The following is a 17471-nucleotide window of genomic DNA, read 5'->3' as shown; positions in this document are numbered from 1 at the left end:
AGGTCAGTGGAGTCAAAGAGCAGATTTGCACCAGACAGTAAATTCTGTTGATTAATTAAATACTAAACAAGCTGGCAACATCCTTACTAAAGCGAGATGTCCCCTAAATATCAAAGCTTTCATCTTCAAGTATGCATCTACTATTTAGGTAGTACAATTTGTGCACTTGCAAACACAGAGCTTTATTTGTGCTATATTGTCTGCTTTTGTGTTTTCAGCCTCATCCAGCAAACATACAGTAGGTATCGTGACGTGATGGTCTTATTGCTGTTTACTGGTTGATTTGGCGTTAATATGGTCTTTCAGCTTTCTTATTCCACAACCGATCTTCATCATTGTGTTTTTTTTTCTTCTAATCAACAATAAAGATCAAATATGGTTTAATTTAATGTGTTGGATTTGGACATAAACTATCATAACCGGATTCAAAACTAATCAGATCTGTGATGGAAAACAACCAAAAACAATAACTGCACATGTGCAAATGGGGTGTAATTTAATTCAAACTTCACACTGTGATTGCTGTCAAATTAACAGACTTATTAAGACACATTTCAAAAGTTTTTTTTAAAAAGAATTTTATATTATTTCATGATTTACAATTTTGTATTTTATATTTGTATTGTAGAGCGTATATGCTCAAAAACAGGTGGATGATGAGTCTGTAGGGGGAGAGGTGATGTTCTAGTGGTTAAAGCGTTGGGCTTGAGACCAGAGGATCCTCTGTTCAAATCCCAGCCTGACCGGAAAATCACTAAGGGTCCTTGGGCAAGGTCCTTAATCCCCTAGTTGCTCCTGGTGTGTAGTGGGCGCCTTGCATGGCAGCAGCCTGACATCGGTGTGAATGTGAGGCATTGATGTGTAAAGTGCTTTGAGCATCTGATACAGATCGAAAAGTGCTTTATAAAATGCAGTCCATTTTACCATTTCTGTAATAATGCTGTGATCAACATTATTTACTGTTGATAATCGAGATCAAATCCGTGCAGACGGTCGGTTGCTGGTTGTGAGTTTTATGTCCCCTTTTATGTATTATTTGTATCAACCCAGATATTGCCCTGAAATTTACTTATTCGTACTATGTCAACTGCAAATTATAAAGAAGACAATGCTCATACGACTGGGGGTATTTTAGCATTGCATTATATTATTTTATTTATTATTCATTTGTAGACTGTTTAGTTGTTTGCATTTATAACATCACCAGCTCCTCTGCTAGCTTTTGCATTTTTTATAGTCAGGCTAAAATTGTTCACCTAAAAAATCGCTTCAACTTAGCAAGTGAAACTATTTCTGCAGCCTCTGAAAAAATGTTTGCAGAACAAAACCTCCTGTCGACATCGTGCACAAGAAAAACCAGGCAAGTGTTTGGTGCCTGCACAGGTGCAATGATTTGCTTTGGGGTTCAATCCTTGCCAGCAACAATAAAGTAGTTTGTGATTTCAGAAAGAAGTGAGAGCTCATGTTGTTCCCACAGCACAGCCAGTGGGCGGCAGGTAGGTCAGTCAGACAGTCATTTGACATTTTTCACTTATGAGCAAGATTACTTCAGTTTTACTGGCCAGATTGCCACCAGACCTGGTATATGCATTGTCCTCAGTGACCCCAAGATTCCAATTGATTTTGGAGTCCAAAGGTCAAGGGCATGAGCATAACTTTGTAATAAGATTTTGAGTGTCATAACTTTGTACCTAATCACCTGATTGTTACCAAACTTAGTGTGTGTCATAAACATGGTGACCCCAAGAATCCTGTTGACTTTGGGTCTCAGAGATCAAAGTCACTGAACTGTGCTTTGTAAAAGCCTTGTGCAGATAATACGCATCACTTGTCAGTGGTCAGCAGAGCAACATTTCAGGGATGCAGAAAGAAATTGTGAAACTAATGGTTGTAGCTGAAATGAGTTCTTTGAGAATGAAGATCCTCGGTTCAAATCTCAGCCTAACTGGAAAATAACTAAGGGCCTTTAGGCAAGGTCCTTAATCCCCTAGTTGCTCCTGGTGTGTAGTGAGTACCTTGTATGGCAGCACCCTGACATCGGGGTGAATGTGAGGCATTACTGTAAAGCGCTTTGAGTGTCTGATGCAGATGGAAAAGCGCTATACAAATGCAATCCATTTACCATTCAGTGACCTACAGGTTAGAGATCAAAGTTTGTTGCATGTAGTCCCCCTGGTAGACAGTGAAATATGGCAATGGAAGGTAAAAAAAACAAAACCCACAGCATTTGTCTCAGGCACTCTTGAGCCGCGTCTTTAACGTCAGATGAGAAAGTGTTGTTTACTGTTTCTCGGAGCTCTGTGCAGCAGCAACACACAAAAATGTGCATTTAAATTGTGAGGGACATTAAAAACTCATCACACACTCGTTACCTGACGAGGCACATACAGAGGATTTTTTTATATATATGTATATATATTTGATTTTGTTTTAGGTTTCAAATTTTAAACAAGAAGCTGGACCGTCCAATCATGTTCAGTCAAAGTGCGCTCCCAAGGATAATCTGAAGCATGTGCCCAAAGGAGGCAATGTATGTAAACTTTTTATTCTTTCTCTTCTTCTCTCTTTGTGTGTCTCTTCAGCTGCTGTTTTTCTCACACTGTGACCATCTGTCTGCACATCTGTCTGTCTTTGCTTTGTTTCACTTTTAAACAGCGGAACTGTGATGTATCTGCTTTATGTCTTGGTCAGCTGGAGTTGTCACAAACAGGATATTCTGAATTTTTGCACCTCTCCTTTGTGCCAGAAAATTAGGGACACCCCGAGATGCATCGTCACGTTGTTTGACCAAAATCCAAAGATGCTCAGATGGTTTTTAACAATCAGTAAAACCAGTTTGTCAGGTTTTCCCAATTTATATCCAGTTAAACTTGAGAGCAGTTTGAAACCAGTTCAATAGGCAACTGAAGGAAATCTGAATTAATGTGCTTTAAAACCACTTTGTGCTTGATGCAAATCTGTATAAAACTAGATTACCTCTATTGTAGCCAACATGCTACTGTTGAATTAAAACCTGTTCAGAATGAATTGGTTTCCATTTAAAAGCAGCGTATGTTTGATTCTGTTTAAACTGATCTAGTTTACACTCAAAAGCTTACCATGTATTTGTCTAATTTCTAATCAAAATATTTAACCATCATGTTAAATGTCAGATTTCAGTTTTTAGACAAATGCATCATCTTGAGTGAAAAGGTGCACTGGAAACATTTTGTTTTGATTCAGATCTGAGAAGAAATACAAGCATAAGATTTTTAAGCTGCTGTGTTATTTCTAAAAAAGTAATGCTTCCTAATATTACTAAAGTATAACTCATAGTTAGTTTTCTTTGTTAATTTTTGGAAATCAAGTTCCATTGGTAGATTTAATTATATACGTGTGTGTGTGTGTGTGTGTGTGTGTGTGTGTGTGTGTGTGTGTGTGTGTGTGTGTGTGTGTGTGTGTGTGTGTGTGTGTAAACACACGTTCTTTAGCTTCTAAAGAGTAAATAATAATAACTGCCAGTAGAATATGTGAAAATTCATTTGTTCAGATTAATTGAAATATCTTTTAATTAGCCGATAAAACTCATTTTAAGCTTAATTTTACTAGTATTAGGAAGTGTTACATTTTTTGCATACATACTTTTAAATACATGTTATAGCGCATTTTATGTCTCAAACTGTAGTCAACATATAAAGTTTTTATTTATACAGTATTATTAGCGTTTCACATATGTATTTACAATATTATCTGTTAGTCATTCTGCTCAGTATTTCTCCATTTATATTTTATGCCTTTTTGCAGATTAATAATTCTTTCCCTTGTTTTCTTTTTTCCTGAGCACCACAATGGAAATAAGTTTTATGCTCTTTTGTGTTATTCTCTGCAATTTTATATACTGTATTGTTTTTTATATACATATATTTTATTATCAAATAAAGTACAAATAACACAGCATCTTAAAATCTTTACTATGAGTTTTGGTTTGTTGAACAAGATTTTTAAAATATGTTATCTAAAAACAAGTCTTTGTATGGACTGAAATTTGGCTTAAGTGATTTTGTTGTATTTTAAGGGTAGGTTGGATATTCTTACTGGAAATTACACACATGTTAAGATTTTGTGTTTTTGTAGTGTACATATTTTTTTATGACACAGAACCAGTTTAGAAAATGAATCAACATTTGGCTTTTTTCTTTAGTGATAAGTGATGATTAATCAGTGTTTATGCTGAAATAATTTTTTTTTTCTTATTGATATCACTCCTTTAGTAACTGATTGTTGTCTAATAATGACTATAACCTTGCTGTTATTACTGCTGTGATGAGTCGGGATGTCTGACTTTGTTAGAAGACTTCCGTTATGCTTCAGGCTGCTTCAACAAATTTTATTGCAGAGTTGCGACTTGACGGATTGCCGCGCTGCATGCTGACTGATTAACCCTCGATGCATCTAAAATCCATCAGTGCAAAACATTAGCTTTTCTTCTGCCAGCTCACCTTTGTTTCCAGTTTGTGAATTTAAATGTAGGACAGATTATTTTTCCCTCCCCTAAGAAAATCCCTGTTGGAAATCTGCATTTGCATAAAAATGTGCTTTCTCATTTCCAGGTCATGATCCCAAGTGTTAAACTGGACTTTAGCCACGTTCAGGCCAAATGTGGCTCGCTGGACAAAATCCAGCACATGGCAGGCGGTGGAAACGTGAGTCACCTGGTTGTGAATGTGTCTGTGAACTGCTGTGGTGGAGAGTTTCCATCGTTTCCGTTTGTACTTTGTGACATGTTTAACTTTCTGCAAACAGAATTAAAATTTTTTCTATGGAACGTGAGATTGGCCGGAGAATTTTCAGTTTCAATTTATTTTCATTTACCTCAAGGCGCTTCATGCAAGCAGGAGAATCGGTGCAGCAGGAATGGTATTACATTCATCCTACCTTACTGTTGTGAAGAAAAGGGAGCTGAGCCAAAAGGCGAAGCTCTCGATCTACTGCTTGATCTTTGTTCCTACTCTCACCTATGGTCATGAGGGTTGGGTCATGACTGAAAGAACTAGATCGCAGTTACAAGTGGACGAAATGGGCTTCCTCAGGAGCAGTGTTGTATAAAGTACCGGAAAATCACACTTAAGTGAAAGTACAGATACCCACTAAAAAAATGAATTTGGTAGAAGTAGTAGAGAAGCTTGAATCTTCGACTGGACTGGGTTGCTTGATGCGAGGACGTTTTGCTTCAAATCACAGAAGTTTCCTCAGCTAAAATTCTTGCTCTGGTAGTCTGACTTCTGTCTTGACTCTTGTAGAGAAGAAGATTTGAAGCGAAACGTCCTCGCGTCAAGCAACCCAGTCCAGTCGAAGATTCAAGCTTCTCTACTATGGAAACCACCTGGACAACTGAGAGCCTACACAGAGACTTTGGTAGAAGTTCAAGTCACTGATTGAAATGCTACTCAAGTAAAAGTCTTAAAGTATCTAGTATTTATTGTACTTAAGTATGACAAGTAATGTACAACTAAATGTACTCAAGTATTGAAAGTAAAAGTACAAGTAAATGTTAATAATCAAAAACAGACTGATTATTTTTAATAAAAGTTTATCTAGGCTTGTAAATGGTAGTATTAGTCAAAATACAGAAAATTGTGCACATCACACAAAAACACTTCAGAAATAAGGTTTCAAAACCTAAATGACAGTAGCTCACTAGGTGTTCACAGGAACCAGTTATTTATTTCTATATGTATTTATTTATTTTCATTGTTACCTGGTTTTATCTTTTCTGTTGTTTTGTTTCATTAGGTTCTTTTTGTCTCTTTTGCTAAAATTGTATTGTAACATTATTAGTCTATTATTATTGACTATTATTGTCTATTATGTAGACTATTATTGTTGTTGCTATAATATATGAATAAAAATAAATTTAAAAAATTACAATTTGGCTCTTTTACGACAACAAACGCTGAGCCATTAATTATACAGAAAACAACACATACGTGCTGATGCGAACAGCTAAATGCTAACTTTAACATCGAAAACGCCATAGACATGCTAACGCGTTAGCAACGGTCCCGTTTTTAAGTTATAAAATACATCTATCAACTGTTTCAGAAGACCATAACAGGTCAGTTTAACATAAAAATATTAAGTATTACTCACAGACATATGCTCTTCAGGGTTTTAGCGGGGGAAAAATTAGGATAAAGCAAAATAAAGCAATCAATCCACGAATCGTAGATCGAAGCACTGCTTCAACCTGCGAATCACTGCTTCGATTGGTTCAAGGTTCAAAGCCAAGCAGCGCTGCAGAAAAGTTGATTACAGACCCGCTGCAGGTCTGTAATCAATGTAGAGAAATGATCATTTTCCTGACAAACACCCCCCAAGTGCGCAACTGCAAAAAAGACGACCAGACATGCCTCATGACAAATCGGCCTGCATACATGTCAACCCCTTTGAGGGTCCACCTGTATAACCAAGTGAGAAAATCCATAAAATCAGCACAAAATCCTTATAACCTCCAAATTGCACCAAAATCAGTTTTATTACAGTACACACAACCGCATAGCGGTATAGCGTAACTGGGTTTTTGTCCACATATTATGAGTTGCCACAATGACATTAAAGTCAGGATCATTAGTGTTTCCTCCACAGTTGAATTTCAAACAATAGAGATCTAGTATTCATGCGTCAGGCTGAATTTTCTAGAACTGAATGTGTCAAATTTAGCTATTTTTTACAGAAACAAGAACTGTGTGTCACTAGTGGAAATAAAATCATGAAAAATAAATCAAATATAATGAACAAAATATAACATACCTCAGAACGTCATCAAGTGTATCAAAAAATCGCCTCGCCAGTGCCTATGTTGCAGACGGGCATGTCAATGATCCTCGACTTCACCCTGTGTGTTTATTAGGGATGGGTATCGATAAGATTTTATCGATTCTGCGTATCGATCCGATTCCTTATCGATACCTCTTGTGAATTTTTTCTGTACTAAAAGTAGGCTTTACAGCTTTTCTATGTCAGCGGGTCAAACAGCTTTTTCTTATCGTGCACCCGCTCTGCGGAACGGTCTTCCTGCGACCGTCAAGCCTTAAAGCCTATTTTTATTCTCTTTCTTATGAGTAGTTTTTTTTTATCTGTTTTATTCTTTTACTTCTGTTTTTAATTATGTATTTGAATTTTTTTAATTTTTATTTATTTAATTTTCTATGTTCAACTGTTCTATGTGAGGTGCCTTGAGATGGCTTTTGTTGTGATTTGGCGCTTTATAAGCCGATTAACTTGAAATTGAATTGAACAACATTTTATTGAGTCTTAATGTAAATAAATATGAAATTGGTCACTGGATCCTTAAGCTTTGGACATAATAAACTCTACATGGTGGATCCTTGATCTCTGGACATAAATAAACAAAATCTGTAGTTTTTGTCAAAAGCATTTCCTTTCAGACATTTTGGCATGAATGTCTTTCCATATATCTGAGCTGAGCTCTTACATTTGGCTGTGCTGTATGTCAGCATCAGTTTAACACAGGACGTCTCATTTTGGGAAGAAAAAAAAACGTTTTTAGTCGATTGTAGTTTATTTTCTGTATTACAGTGTTTGGAGAGGTGTCATTTTATTTAAATCCGCAATTTTGTGTCAACGGAACGGAGGACGATTCTCGTTTCTTGACTACAACATGACGAGTCCCATTTAGTGACTTTAATCCACACAAAAGTGACTCACGATATTTTAATGGCTTTGAGAGGAGTTAAGAAGCGGACTTACCGCTTCTGAAGAGCAGCGAATCAAAGAACCACGAGTCAGTGGTTCGAAGCATTGCTTCAATGGCTCACGCATCAAAGTGGAGTCGCGCTGCAGATGATTACAGATCCGCTGCAGACCAAACCCTGAATATCCGTAAGACTTTATTTGTACGTCCGTATGACTCTGAAACTCGTAAGAACCGTATAGGTTGACATGTATGGGCCTGACTTCGTTGCAGTCACTAGTAATCAGGTGTCTCTGGGTGAAAACACGACTTTTTTTCGTGTGTGTGTGTGTTTTTGTAACGAGTAACGACAGGGCGAATAGAAAATGTATTGGAGTAGAAGTATGCAATTAAGGTCGGAAATGTAGTGAAGTAAAAGTGAAAGTAAGCTGAATTTAAAAAAACTCAAGTAAAGTACAAAGTCTCCCAAAACGTACTTAAGTACAGTAGTGAAGTATTTTACTTTGTTACTATACAACACTGCTCAGGAGGGTGGCTGGTGTATCCCTTAGAGATAAGGTGAGAGCTCGGTCATTTGTGAGTAGCTCGGAGTAGAGCCGCTGCTCCTTCGTGTTGAAAGGAGCCAGCTGAGGTGGTTCGGGCATCTGGTAAGGATGCTCCCTGGGCGCCTCCCGAAGGAGGTGTTCCAGGCACGTCCATCTGGGAGGAGACCAGGGGAAGACCCAGGACTAGGTGGAGAGCTTATATCTCCACACTGGCCTGGTAACGCCTCAGTATCCCCCAGAAAAAGGTGGTTAATGTGGCCCGGGAAAGGGAAGTCTGGGGTCCCCTACTGGAGCTGTTGCCCCTGCGACTCGATCCCGGATAAACGGTTGAAGATGTGTGAGTGAGTGAGTGACATGTGGTACAAGCAATTAAATAATAAATGAACATGTAATAACTAAAAATAAATTGGATAAAAACAAATACAATCAACTACGTTGCAACAGACTGGAGATACTTTATATATAAAGATGTACAGTTATATTGGTTTCTTCATTTCATAAGCTTTCTCAAATATATAGTTTACCAAATCTCAAAATAAAAAAACTTTAACGAAATTACACAAGGAACTTGAGGATTTCTGAAGGTTGCTAATTTTGGAAATCCAAGTTAGCATGAAAACCTTTGAAAAAAATTGAGCCATTGTTTTTTGCATTGTTCATTTCATACGTTTTTAACAAAATGTGCAGTTTACCAAATCTAAAAAAAATAAAAATAAAATAATGAAATTACACAAGGAATTTGACTAAAATTGCAACAACACAGTGGAAGTACTAACAACACAAACGCACAAAATGATTTTTGTACCTGGAAGACTTTATCAGACTGCTCAGTCCTTCACAAATAAAGCAATAAAATGCAGATATATTAGGGGAGGTGATGGTCTCGTGGCTTGAGACCAGTGGATCCTCGGTTCAAATCCCAGTGTGACTGGAAAATCACTAAGGGCTCTTGGGCAAGGTCCTTAATCCCCTAGTTGCTCCTGGTGTGTAGTGAGCGCCTTGTATGGCAGCACCCTGAATGTGAGGCATTATTGTAAAGCCCTTTGAGCATCTGATGCAGAAAAGTGCTATATAAATGCAGTCCATTTATACATTATATATATATAGAGAAAGAGAGAAACTGAGATTTCTGACATCCGCCAATCCACCAATCTGGATTCAGTGTCACCTTCACGGAACATCAGCAGTGATTCACATCATTAAAACATCATCTATCTCAGCGCCAGATATGTGAAGCTTTTGTACAACAATCATTACCACGTAAATTCAGCATTACTTCATAATCAGATGATCATTCATAATCATCACACAGCAGTCATTTCGGAGTGTCAGTAGCGATTCACAGATTATCACCTTGTTTCTCCTTAAAACAGCCTCGTTTACGCTTAAAACTGACTTTAGAATAATTTAAGAGGTTTTACTTTGTCATCTGATGGTTAATAATCATATTATGTTATGTGTCGACGCGGGTTGAGGAGCGGACCTGCGTCTGACGGAACCCAGCGCTAAAACAACCAGAAAGCGGTTCCAATAACAAAACAAACGTTCACCGCCAAACACCAAACACCCCCCAGGTGGACACGACAAACCGACTCTGCGAAGGATAGAAAAGGTGAGGTAAGTCAGCAGCTACAACTAATATCCTTCAAAAGGCACACACTATCAGCAACACATTCAGGTCCGAATTCAAGCTTTATGTAAATGAGCAGCTTCTCACAACAGGTGGAGGATCATCAGTCCACATGCCACGGCAGTGAGAAGCGAGCTGCACAACTCTCATCAAAGTTCAAATATACTGTGTAACAAAATACCAAGTTACTGTTAACAATTATTCAGATAATCAATCACCTCTGATGTGTGCTGACAGCATGTGTCCCTCACCCTTCCTCCTTCCCAGGCACAATGTGTCAAACCCAGGCGCGGTCCTCAGCGTCTCACAAACGAACATCACAAGGTCGAGTTCCTGGCAATTCTGCTTGAATCACACATGACTTAAATGCAGAACGCCATCTCATTATCTGCTTCAGCTGAAAGTTTAAGGTTGCACGTGAGCACCATCCACAGGTGCTGCACATCATGTTGATGAGGGTGAAGGACTCTTCTGCCAGCACCTTCTCCACAGACAATAAATCAGTTTGCATACCACCTGGAGAGCAAAGAAAAGAAAAGAACACCAAAATGTCCAGCCACACCCCCCCAACACACAACACATTATTCCCTTTGATTGCTTTGGGTGAAGAGAGTCAGACTCAGACACATGCGCAGTGAAGGCACAGACAGGGCGGGCTGATTTTTAGAGGGGGCCGTTCTGTTGGCGACACCGCATCGCCTCCAAAATTTAATGGAGTCTTCCATGGCCTGATATCTATCTGTGGTGAAATTTTTGTCAAAGTCCGTGCAATAGTTTTGAGGTAATCCTGCTAACACACAGACAAATAAATAAACGCCGATGATTTTATTTTTTTCTGCAGACCATGTATGTGTTATAGTCCAGGGATTATACAGCACCACAATTAACTAACTGGTTGATCAGTTAAAAGTCCTCCAGGCAGAAACCTATTTTTGTGTTGCTTCTGCTTCTGTTGTGTTGCATCTTTTTTCTGCTTTTGTGTGCGTTGTTTGAATTTGCAGAAAACATGTTGCAGCTGTTGCGCATGTTGTATTTGTTTGTTTTGTCTGTTTTCAAGTCTTTTCTTAATTGCAAGAAAAATTTTTTTGATGCAGTTACCTGCTGTCGAAATGATGCAGGTGATTTTTATTTTATTTTTTTATCTGCATTTGCTTTGGTGAGTTTTGTGACCTCCCTCGGCCATCATGTTTTTGGGTCATCATTTGGTCTATTGGCCAGACTTGATCCACTTCCTTTTCAACAGCACAATACTTAAATATCGGTTTCATTAAACTTTCAGACTTTTGCATCAAACACTAAACACACTGTGAACTGAAAGCAGACGAGCCGCTTCCTAATCTGAAATATGAGCGTAAAAGCTTGTCACGTTTCAAGAACATGGCATCACTCCTTCATCCATGTCCCAAAATCACGTCTGTATCAACTGTTGCCACAGACTCTTGTGTACAGCATCTCTTAGCTGCACCATAATTCATGGACAATAAAGCTTAATTGAAACACCTGCTCCCTGCAGCGTCACTTAGTGTTGTGTGGTTGTTTAATGTGTCTGTGCTCTCAGCGCTTGCTTTCATGTTAAACTCTCTCCGGGGAACTGACATCAACATCTCGTTCCTTCTGTGGACAAACGTTGATTGATTTGCTTTCTGTGTTGTTCATCTTGTGCCTGCTCTTCTATCTCGACTCTTTTTCTAAAGATGAGTGATTTGATTTTAACAACGTCTTGTCCATCACAGTCAGAGTGTAATTCTTCTCCTTAAATGTCCTCAAATCAAACCGTTTGCCAGATCAATGCGCTGTTTTTCCACAGGTTCAAATCCAGTCCAAGAAGATGGACTTGAGCCACATCACTGCTAAATGTGGATCCATGTCTAACATCCATCACAGACCAGGTACTGTCCATGTAGATCTTTGTTCATATTTCATTTTCATCTGTGGGAGCTGTGATGTCATGTAGTTATTCTTCCTGATCTAAATTTTGAGTTGGTTTTCAGAAACATCTAGTCCCCAAACATCCGTTCTTTGCTGTCGTCTCTAATTGAGTTCTCTGATGATTTGTGATAGCATTAAACCACCACCAGATGGCAATACACACATTGCGAAAGGCCACTAAAATATCACAGAAATATTTCCCATGTGTCGCGCTAACCAGCTGACGAAAAACCAACGAGACAGTCGAAACCCGGAGGTTCTGATCTTCCTTTTCAGTCTGTATTGAAGTGAATGGATGGGTTGAAACGCTGCAGTAGTTAATTTAATCCAACCTAAAATTTACTGCAGCTTTCTGAATTTCACCAAAACGGCACATGTGGTGCAGCCAGCAGGTCTCGCTCTTGGAGCCTTTGAGATCTGAAAGCAGAGAAACACTGTCGTGTTCGCATAGCGCTGGAGGACGCTGCAGTCTGCGTACGATACCAGATCAAATGGGAGGAGTTAGGAGTATATTAATATCCAACATATTTACTGCCTTTATAGTATCCGGAGAGTTGATGCCTCTAAACCACATTTTACCAAAATTGTTTCCAGCTTTTGGAATGTAACAAGAGACAAAGAAATGTTCATGCATTTATTTTCTGCCTCTTATCCAGGTCCAAATCACAGTGGCAGGAGACCAAGCAACTCAGTCCACACTTCCCGCCTCTTATCCTGTGGAACAAATTGATGAATTAAAATGTAATGTTTCAAGCTTAAAATGTAGTTTTAACGATTTAAATTTCATGGTTTAAAATCCTATATAAAATGTCGTTGTTTTTTTTTTGAGGAGTTTCATTTTAAAATAAGTTGTACTGTTAGTGAATATGTTCATGTCAAAGCCTTTAAAGTAATTCACAGTTTAGTCCACTGATGTGCTAATTATGTAGCGTGAAGCAAGAAGAAAGTTTGCTCAGAATTGGAGGAAAAAATAGTCTGATAAAATTGTCTTATTCTACAATATATTTTAAATAAAGTTCAGTACTACTATAAAGAGGAAGGTACAATAATGACACTTTCAGACAAAAAAAACATATAAAAGGTATTTGTTGCATCAGGTCGTAAATATGTATGTGCAGTACAAATATGTAGCTATGTAGCTGAAGCTTGTGGATGGCAGAGGGAGTGAAGTGGTTGGTGTGATGCACAGTGTGTTTGTGCAGCATGCACATGGTGTGTCTATGCAGCATGCACACGGTATGTCTGTGCAGTGTGAACACTGTGTTTATGAAGCGTGTTTGTGCAGCATGTGCACACAGTGTTTGTGCAGCGTGCACACAGTGTGTTTGTGCAGCATGCACACAGTGTGTTTGTGCAGCATGCACGTTTGTGCGTGTGCAGAGTGTGCACACGGTATTGTTCTGCAGCTTGCACATGGTGTGTCCGTGCAGCGTGCATACGGTGTGTTTGTGCAGCGTGCACGCTGAAATCATTTGCCCTGAGCTCTGGCCTGCGGGAGACTGATGCCTTGTGGGTTTGATGCTTTTGTTCCCTCGTGTTCCCAGGAGGGGGAAACGTGCGCATTGAGAATGTGAAGCTGGACTTTAAAGAAAAGGCCTCTGCCAAGGTCGGCTCCCTGGACAACACCAGTCACACACCCGGAGGCGGCAATGTTATGGTAAAATATAGTCATGTTATTTCTAGAAGGTTCCCCCCCCCACACACACACACATACACACACCCAACGTGTTTAATAAGCATCTGTTAAACATTCTGACAAAACTGTACCTGCATAGGAGCCGCTGTGACTCCACAGACCTCAGACAGTTTTGATCCCAGAGCCACCCTGACTGCAGCTTCCTTTTCTCCTCCACTCACCAGATCGAGAGCCACAAACTGACCTTCCGAGAAACGGCCAAGGCTCGGGTGGACCACGGCGCAGAGATCATTGTCACCCACTCCCCGGGAGTCGACGCAGGAGGCACGTCCCCTCGCTTGTCCTCTGCTGGCAGCATTAACGTCCTGGAGTCACCGCAGCTGTCCACGCTGGCACAGGATGTCACCGCCGCACTTGCCAAACAGGGTTTATGAGGCGGCGGCCGCCTGAAAAACACACATTCAGACCTGAATCCTTCGTGGTTCTTTTTTTTAATATAATTTATCATTTCAGGCTGTCTGACAGGAAGTTAAAAAACTGAATTCTAAGTTTTTTCTCCCCCACAGTCCAGTTACAGTTTGTGTTCTTTAAAATTCATTCTTAGTGGCTCAGTGGTGGACGTTCAGTCGTTTGAGATCAAATGTTTCAGACCTGATCTGTGAGTGGAATTTTTCTCAGACAGTTTTATGATTATACATCTGTTTTGAACATGAAACTCTTCATTGCGTTCCACTTCCATGGGATAAACCCGACTCATTCACAGTCTATTTAGAGCATTACTGCAAAAACTAGACTTTAGTCTTAAACGTTTTACTGTGTGACAGACTTCAGCTGCGGCCACTGTGGGAATCGGTAACGCAAACGCGCTGTTTAGCTAAATGAGTGGAATCTTGTGTTTCCGGTGTGATTACAGTTGTTAGACACAAATATCAAACGGCAAGACTGCAACATTTAAGAAACCCCGAACTGGGCAAGCAGTCAACAAAAGCAAAGCAACGTGCAATGTTTGCTTGCAATTTTGAACTAGCTACATGCTACCTAGCAGAGCTAACTGCCTCGGAGGGCCTATGATAACTACCTTGCTAGCTGACTTGGTTGCTACAGAAAATACGTTAATTAAGTGAAGCCCATTTTGTGCTGTAACTGACTGTAAATGGCAGCAATCCGTTTTTGGGACAGTATGTAAAATTGGTTTGTGTATCAAGCTTATATAATGACGGCCTCCGCTTTGGATTTTGCCGCCTCATAGGTCAACAGTATCGAGATGAGTACCTGGTGGCGTAAATTAAAAATGACAAACTCGATGTAAAGTATCGACAGAAGATTACGTAAATGTTCTTCCTTAAACGAAATTGTGCAAATCCAGGAATCGCACGGAATCGCACTGAAAGCAACTGAAAACGCGACAAACTTTTGCTGTTTAACCTACAGAGAGGTGGCGCGTACTTGCAAAAGACGAAATGACTGAGCATGTTTGCGAAAATGTGACAGATTTGAGTTGAATGAATTTCTGATTCTTATGACTTCTTGATGCTATATACTGAATTGTTTGATGAATTGTATATCTTTTTTTATATATGTGAGTGTAGTAAAAGTTGTTCCTGGTTGTGTGATCCCTGCAGCCGCGCTGGCTTAGCACTTACATTCGCAGGTTTGTCGAGTCAAACGCTCAAATGCTAGTTTTCCGATAACGTTTATTTCTGCGGAACAATTTTTTTTCACCTGCAACAATGCGGTTATGCTGGCATGGCAAATAAATACTTGAATTTGATCTTTTGGCTGAGATTGCAAACATCCAGGATGCATTTTGGCGTGTTCTGCAAAGTTAAAACCTTTTTTTTTTTAAAAGCATCTTTTATGAAGAAGTGTTTTAAAAACATTCCTTTGGAAGAGCATCAAGCCGCTTTGTTTGTCAGACTGAACTCGTGTGGATGTTTGGACGATATGACATCACAGGGAAAAAAAGTGAGAAAAAAAATCCAACCTGCAGGTGTTAGAATTCCTTTTTAAAAAAGAATTAAAAAAAGTTTTAGCATATTCTCTGGTCGCCTTTGTGTAAATCTTCCAACTTTGTGTTCTCCTGATGTTTGTTACCCTGAGGTGTTTTTTTTTTTGTTTGTTTGTTTTGTTTTCTGTGCCCCCCCCACCCACCTTGGCTGTGTAAGTGTATTTAAAGACCTTGTAGACGTGTGCACACTCTGAAACCGTAACGACAAACATGACAACTCCAAAAATAAACATTAAAAAAAGCTTCACTGTCGTCTCCTCGATTTATTTTGCAGAATATCTGAATGGATTCATAGAAAACAGGCGGATAAGAAGTTATAAAGGAGTAATAAGTGAGGTGGTTCATTGTCTGTTAAAATGGGATGGATGCAACATGAAAAAAGTATGTTTCAGAATGTTGGACATGCAAAAGGTGTGTGTTTGTGTGTCTGTGCGTTTGTGCATGCTGAAAGACTGCTAAGACCATTGATAACTTAAATAGACTTTGCTTAACAATTACACATCTTCATGTTTGGTCTGTATCATTTTTTTAAATTGCACAATCCACAAGAAATTCACTTTTCTTGAGAAAACTCTTCCTAGATCTGGCCGCCCGTCTAAACTGAGTGAGCGAGCGAGAAGGGTCTTACTCAGGGAGGTGACCAAGAAACCGATGGTCACGCTGTCAGAGCTCCAGCATTCCTCTGTGGAGAGAGGAGAACCTTCCAAAAGGACAACCATCTCTGCAGCAATCCACCAATCAGACCTGTATGGTAGAGTGGCCAGACAGAAGCCACTCCTTAGCAAAAGGCACATGGCAGCCCACCTGGAGTTTGACAAAAGGCACCTGAAGGACTCTCAGACCATGAGAAACAAAATTCTCTGGTCTGATGAGACAAAGATTGAACTCTTTGGTGTGAATGCCAGGTGTCATGTTTGGAGGAAACCAGGCACCATCCCTACAGTGAAGCATGGTGGTAGCATCATGTACAGAGACATCTTGGATGAAAACCTGCTCCAGAGCGCTCTTGACCTCAGACTGGGGCAACGGTTCATTATTCAGCAGGACAATGACCCTAAGGACACAGCCAAGATATCAAAGGAGTGGCTTCAGGACAACTCTGAATGTCCTTGAGTAGTCCAGCCAGAGCCCAGACCTGAATCCGACTGAACATCTCTGGAGATAACTGAAAATAGCTGTGCACCGGCGCTCCCCATCCAACCTGATGGAGATTGAGAGGTGCTGCAAAGAGGAATGGACAAAATGTCCAAAGATAGGTGCACCAAGCTTGTGGCATCATATTCAAGAAGATTTGAGGCTGTAATTGCCGCCAAAGGTGCATCAACTAAATATTGAGCAAAGGGTGTGAATACTTATGTACCTAAGTAAAAATAAGCCCCTTTGGCTGCTCCCTTGTTTTTCCACTCAGGGTCACCACAGCAAATCTGATTTGGATCTGCATATTGAATTGGCACACGTTTTATGCCAGATGCCCTTACTGACACTAATATATACGTGTGTGTGTGTGTGTGTGTGTGTGTGTGTGTGTGTGTGTGTGTGTGTGTGTGTGTGTGTGTGTGTGTGTGTGTGTGTGTGTGTGTGTGTGTGTGTGTGTGTAAACAAATTTACTCCATTTTGGAATAAGGCTGTAACAACAAAATGTGGAAAAAGGAAAGCACTGTGAATACTTTATTGATGCACTGTAAATAAAGTTTCTGGGTTGTATAGATGGCAAATGCAAAAGATGTTAATTTCATCTTATAATTCCAGGAGTATCTGGCTTTCGCAGTGATGTACTGTGGAGTGTTTCTGATTGAAGTATTTTGTGCCACATTGTTTGCCTTTTGAGAAAGTCAATGTAGGTCACTGGAAGGCCTAAAATAGATATTACAAAACCAAAATTCTCCACAGATATTTAAGTGATTAGTACAAGAGGAAAATATGTCCTAATGGATTTTGATATTAAATACACAATGAACAACTTTATAAAAAAGATCCAAATAAAATACAGTTTTCATCTGTTCATGTGTGTGTCTGAAATATATTGAAAT

General features: G+C 39.4%; 1 protein-coding gene across 3 annotated transcripts in view; it reads left to right on the top strand.

The window, feature by feature from the left end:
• LOC117517563 (microtubule-associated protein tau-like) overlaps nucleotides 1-15664 on the top strand; it is a 137204-nt gene extending 121540 nt beyond the window's left edge. For all 3 annotated transcript variants that reach the window (XM_034178645.1, XM_034178652.1, XM_034178636.1), the window contains 4 exons: nucleotides 4590-4682; nucleotides 11676-11757; nucleotides 13342-13454; nucleotides 13658-15664. In XM_034178645.1, the coding sequence (XP_034034536.1) occupies nucleotides 4590-4682; nucleotides 11676-11757; nucleotides 13342-13454; nucleotides 13658-13867 (498 nt within the window). In that variant the 3' untranslated portion in view covers nucleotides 13868-15664. The remainder of the gene's footprint in view (nucleotides 1-4589; nucleotides 4683-11675; nucleotides 11758-13341; nucleotides 13455-13657) is intronic.
• Nucleotides 15665-17471: the final 1807 nt, after the last annotated feature.

Source organism: Thalassophryne amazonica, chromosome 1 (genome assembly GCF_902500255.1).
Source record: "Thalassophryne amazonica chromosome 1, fThaAma1.1, whole genome shotgun sequence".
NCBI classification, from domain to species: Eukaryota; Metazoa; Chordata; class Actinopteri; order Batrachoidiformes; family Batrachoididae; genus Thalassophryne; species Thalassophryne amazonica.
This window is presented reverse-complemented; position numbering and strand designations above follow the sequence as displayed.